The sequence below is a fragment of the Palaemon carinicauda genome, chromosome 1, assembly GCF_036898095.1.
Source record: "Palaemon carinicauda isolate YSFRI2023 chromosome 1, ASM3689809v2, whole genome shotgun sequence".
NCBI lineage: Eukaryota > Metazoa > Arthropoda > Malacostraca > Decapoda > Palaemonidae > Palaemon > Palaemon carinicauda.
The window spans coordinates 301,298,405-301,304,904 of NC_090725.1; the positions used below are offsets into that span (position 1 = coordinate 301,298,405).

The 6,500-nt window shown below is 31.0% G+C and overlaps 1 protein-coding gene across 1 annotated transcript in view; it reads right to left on the reverse strand.

Annotated features, from left to right (window-relative positions):
• LOC137639966 (mediator of DNA damage checkpoint protein 1-like) overlaps positions 1 to 5,829 on the reverse strand; it is a 28,390-nt gene extending 22,561 nt beyond the window's left edge. Inside the window, exon 1 of the mRNA XM_068372294.1 lies at positions 5,638 to 5,829. Within this exon, the coding sequence (XP_068228395.1) occupies positions 5,638 to 5,829 (192 nt within the window). The remainder of the gene's footprint in view (positions 1 to 5,637) is intronic.
• Between the last annotated feature and the right edge of the window lie 671 nt (positions 5,830 to 6,500).

The window sequence follows — 6,500 nt, forward strand, 5'->3', positions numbered from 1 at the left end:
TCCAGTATTACTAATCCGCCGTGGCGAGCGTGGTGATGAAAGTGGCCAAATCTCGGACAAGATTAAGGACATGTCTGAGGCCTTTGTCATGCATTGGACTAGAAATGGCTGTAGTTGTTGTTGTTGTTGTATATACAGTATATGTAAATACAATCGACTGAGACCAAAGTTCAGGATTCCTTTTTTTTTTTTTCCTGGAACGAACTCAGACCTTCTGCCTGCGAGACAATATTTCTAAAGTCATGGAATATAGCAAGTGTCTAATAGAAAGAGAATGGAGAAAAGTGTAGAGTTATGAGAAGGAAAAGAGAAAATTAAAATTATAGTGGAGAAAATGTTGCGGGTAGCCGGCTCTATGCCCAGTAAACTCCTTCCTATATAAGCAAGAGTGTGGGTCTTGTGCGTGGTAAGATGATAAAGATATTTAATGAGTGTAAATAAGTATATCATAGAATATATTTACATTTTTGAATAAAAGTGGTCATAAAAAGGAATTAATGTGATATCAGGCGAGAAAGCATAAAATATTAAAGTGTTTTGATACAATAAAATACGTTATCATTATTTATATTATCCAGCTGGTTCAAAATGATTATGTATATCCAAATATTACAGTGTTTTAATACAATAAAATACGTTATCATTATTTATACTATCCATCTGGCTTAAAATGATTATGTATATCCAAATATTAGTGTTTTAATACAATAAAATACGTTATCATTATTTATATTATCCATCTGGCTCAAAATGATTATGTATATCCATATACGATTTTTCGAGTTTTTTTTTTTTTTTTTTTTTTTTTATCTGTGACCCCCTTCCCCTTCCTTTATTTTATTACTTTTTTTTTTCTTTTTTTTTTTGCCCGAACTTATCTTGCATACTTGACCTAGCCTAGGGATTAGAAATTTGCCTTGCTATCTGATGCAGGTTTACCAGGAAGACCCGTTCTGATCTTGTCCAGTTTTACTGTTGAAATTTTTGTCTTTTTTTTTTTTTGCTGTTAATGTTTTGGAGAGAGAGAGAGAGAGAGAGAGAGAGAGAGAGAGAGAGAGAAAAGAAAACGCAGAAGAGGAAGGAGAGAGAGAGAGAGAGAGAGAAAAGAAAACGCAGAAGAGGAAGAGAGAGAGAGAGAGAGAGAGAGAGAGAGAGAGAGAGAGAATGTGGGTGTAAGGAATGTAAAGAATGAGACTTATTTCGCAATGATGGCATTTACTACAATTTGTATTTACTAAACAAAGTCATTGTTAAATGTATATACACTACTGAAAATTTACTGTTTAAGTATTTCTAAGTATATATTTAAACATAAACGTTCACTGTAGAGGTGGATTTTAGATAAATTTTAATAATTTTATGAAAAATAAGTTTTAATAATTTTAAGAAAATTAATAAATTTAATAATTTTATGAAAACTGATAAATTTAATTTTATGAAAATTTATAAATTTAATAATCTTGTGAAAAAGTTATAATTGATTTTATAAAAAATAATAATTTTAATTGATAATAATTTCAGTAATAATAGCACTTTTAATAATTTCAAATGTAATGATAATTTTAAAATCCCATTGTGAAGGACTTATTTCTCCAACGAAATCTCATTTTCTAATATATATCAACAAAGGCCTACCTTTTTATAAGATATACAGAAAGACTTCCGCGTCTAACAAAGATAAGTACACCAGCCTTCCAAAAAAAAAAAAAAAAAAAAAAAGTTACAATAAGATGCCGTAACACAAATTTATTTAAACACACCCCACAAACTTTCGCCTCTGGAATCTCTCGCGGAAGTTCAGCTTCCTTCATCTCTTGGGGGTTGGCCAGAATTTCGATCTTGGTGCCAAAATATTTTTTTTGTCTTCAATCATGGAATGTTGATTTTGTCGGTGTTAGATAATTATGATGATTTTGTAGTTTGGGTCATAGAGGACTCTGTGTTGTATTTAGCGTTTCGAAGGTACATTATGTAACGTTTTGTAATGGGGTTACAGAATTTCCAACAGTCGTTCGTGGTTACCCTCGTTATGGACCACACCGAAAAGCCTAATTTTTTTAAGGTAGGCTTATAAACACGATTATTCTCAGTGCCATAGACTTGAGGCTTTTCATTTAAGCCCATGTGTAGAACATCAATAGACGAACGCCCGCAGAATGAAGGAAGCACACAGTAATCGGGTTCAATGACTCCTGCTTTCACCATCGGAACGTCGACCCTCCTCCTCCCCCTCCTCCTCCTCCTCCTCCTCCTCACCACACCCTACTTACAGCGTCTCCTCCTTTACCTCCAGCAGGAGTGGAGGTAGGTAGGCCTGGCAAGAGGAGGGCAGAGAAGGATTTGTTTTCTTCTCCTGTATGTAAATCTCCGAGAATCCTTCGCCAACTTCTTAAGGAGTCCGAGAAAATCAGGAAGAGGATTTTCCTACATTGTGACGTTGGTGATGCTAATGGTGGTTGGACTCAAACGTTTCGTAATCAACTTTCGAAATTGTCGTTTTATTTTTGTTAGATAATGGATAAGTTATCATTACTTTTTTCTCTTGATTACATAAAATTATTTATTATCTTAGTCTTATTAAAAGTATATTTGATTCAACTGTCGTTTATATATGAAAAAAACTAAAGTATTACGTGAACATTGTAGGTATTATTATTATCATCATCATCATCATCATCATCTCCTACGCCTATTGATGCAAAGAGCCTCAGTTAGATTTCGCCAGTCGTCTCTTATCTTGAGCTTTTAAATCAATACTTCTCCATTCATCATCTCTTACTTCGCGCTTCATAGTCCTCAGCCATGTAGGCCTGGGTATTCCAACTCTTCTAGTGCCCTGTGGAGCCTAGTTGAAAGTTTGGTGAACTAATCTCTCTTGAGGAGTGCGAAGAGCATATTATTATTATTATTATTATTATTATTATTATTATTATTATTATTATTATTATTATTATTACTTGCTAAGCTACAACCCTAGTTGGAAAAGCAGGATGCTATAAGCCCAGGGGCTCTAACGAGGAAAATAGTCCAGTGAGGAAAGGAAACAAGGAAAAAAATATTTTAAGAACAGTAACATTAAAATAAACATTTCCTATAAAAACTATAAAAACCTTAAAAAAACAAGAGGAAGATAAGATATCGTTATAGTAGTATTGTTATTAGATGTAGTATTAATATAATGGCATTTAATATTGAGTATCAAACCAATGGAATTTAATGTTCCAACATTTTGTTCTTTATACTTTTTTTTTTTTTTTTTTTTATTCACACCCGGAAGAGTTTTTGTTTTAACCAAACATTCTTTCAATATTTTTTTTTTCTCATCGTAAATGGTAACAGCATTCCTAACCATTCACTGATTAAGGTCACCAGTTGTTTAATTGTATGTTAATTGTATGTTGCACAATTTTTTTTCCCTTTAGATTGAGTTAATTCTTTGTCATTCAATTATTTCCAAAAGTTGTTTCATCTAATCGATTTGATGTTTTTCGACCAATTTATTTTCATGTTGAGGAAGTTAAAATCATATATATATATATATATATATTTATTATTCATTCCTTCTATACGCGCGTGTGTGGATGATTACGAATTAGATATATATATATATATATATACACACATATATATAATATATATATATATCATCTCTCTTTCTTATATATATATATATATATATTGTCTGTTTATATATGTATATATATATATATATATATAAAAGATGATATATATATATTTAAATATATATATATATATATATATATGTATATGTATATATATATATATATATATATTTGAATATATGTATATATATATGTATATAAAGAAAAAAAGATATATATATACGTATATATATATTCACATTTATGTATATAAATACATTCTTTTACTATATGTGTATATTTTATACATTGTATCCTTTAAAAATACCCTTCTTTCTTTTCTCTTTACCCGGAAAGATGGCATCATTGAAGTTATTTGTAACTCAATCTCGTAGGCGAGAAGTTATTTTAACTCAGAATCTCAATTGAAGATAACTGATATTGAGTCAGTAACCCCCCCCCCCCCACCGTCCTCTGGTTAAGAAAGTTCTGGATGGCTACTTCAGTGGGTCATCGGAATTTAGTTGCTACCGGTGTCTCTCTCTCTCTCTGTCTCTCTCTCTCTCTCTCTCTCTCTCTCTCTCTCTCTCTTTCGGGTGTGTTTAGTGTCTATATTTCCCTTGTATGGTAAAGAGCGTCTGGCTATTTATATATATATATATATATATATACATATATACATATACATATATATATATACATATATATATGTATGTATGTATTATATGTATATATACATGTATATACATATATATACGTATATATATATATATATATATGTATGTATGTATGTATGTATTACATGTATATACATATATATATATATGTGTATACATATATATACGAATATATATATTTACATTATATATATATTTTATATATATATGTGTATATATATATATATATATATATACAAATATATAATTTCTTTCTGATCACGCTAAGCTCTCCCTGTTCCTTGGTTATAGGGGGAGAGGGAGTAGTCATACCATGGTGAGAATTTGCATATCAATCTTTACTCGTCATTTTTGACGGATTGCGTACACTATTTAAGAAGATCGGTTACGTAGTGCGTTGAAATCGTGTTTAGTAGAGAGAGAGAGAGAGAGAGAGAGAGAGAGAGAGAGAGAGCGAGCTGGGAATGCAGGAAGGAAATAAAAGAGGAAAGGGAAGAGGAAGAGGAAGATAAAAGAGGAGGAAAAAACTATGGGAAAAGGAAATGTTTATCGTTGATTATGGAAATTATTAAAAAAACGCATAATTATAAATAATCACAATTACGTTGATTGAAGGGAACCTGCTTGTCGGAGGATAATTAGATATTTCCTCTCTCTCTCTCTCTCTCTCTCTCTCTCTCTCTCTCTCTCTCTTTTATGTATACACATGGTAATGATTCGGGTCAAAGGTCAGAATGGTATGAAAAGGGGTTGAATGAAATTTTTCCGTTTCGGCAGATAATCACTTTGCATCTCTCTCTCTCTCTCTCTCTCTCTCTCTCTCTCTCTCATATATAAATATATATATATATATATAATATATGTATATATATAATAAATATATAATATATATAAATGTATATATATACATGTATATATATAAAATATATATGTATATATATAAATGTATATATGTAAATGTATATATATACATGTATATATATAAAATATATATGTATATATATATTTAAATATATATATATGTATATATATATATATATATATATATGATTTCTATTCTTCTAAATGATACATTAACAAAAACATTAAAAACTGTAGACGGTGACACGGGTTGGATGACTCGAGTCGGTTACGATCTGCTTATCATAATTGACAAAGTAAAATGCAAGCTTTCTTTTTCCTTTTATCAAGACCACCACCTCCTCCTCCTCCTCCTCCTCCTCCTCCTCCTCCTCCTCCTCCTCCTCCTCCTCCTCCAACTGCTTGGTGTCAGGGCTAGTGTCCGTCTCCTATCTTAACCTGTAACCTCAGTTCGTGCAGAAATCTGGTCTATGTCGTCCAAGACACGCTGTTGCTACCTGCAAGTGTCGCATGAACCCATCTGACACCGTTTTGGGTTGTTTTTCAACTTCTTGTTGGCCGTATGTGTCGTGTGTCACATTGCCCGGGAGTAGTGTGTCAAGGATGAATAATGGCCTGTGCTGTTTCACACGAATAGTCCAATTCTGAGTAATTGCTTTTGTTAACATTTTATCTTGGTCGTTAGTCATGCTTAAGAAGAGCGGTGGCGTTCTGTACTATCTCTGGCGAGCATTATTATTATTATTATTATTATTATTATTATTATTATTATTATTATTATTACTTGCTAAGCTACAATCTCACTTGAATAAGCTGGATACTTAAGGCCAATGGCTCCATCTGGGAAAAATGGCCTATTGAGGAAAGGAATCAATGTAGCATTTTTTATGTCTTCCAAAACAATATAGTATATATATGTATGTATATACAATATAGATTATATATACAGTATATAATATATATAATATATATATTAATATATATATATATATATATGTAATATATATATGTATTTATATATATAATACATATATATATATTATATTATATATATACATATATATATATATATATATATGAGAGAGAGAGAGAGAGATTTCTGTCTGTTACCAAGGTTTATTATGTATTTAGTGATTATCATTTGTTCGTTGCGCTCCTGCTTTTTCAACTAGGGTTGTAGCTTAGCATTTAATAATAATAATAATAGTAATATTACGTAGTATTTTAAAGTCTAGAAAATATAAATTTTGTAAAGACAGAATGGACGATCAAACAGACTAATCCACAAAGGAACAGACTGGTTATCTCAACTCCCTGGGAGAGAACCAGTCACAATGTGTTCATGCAATTGGACAACAAC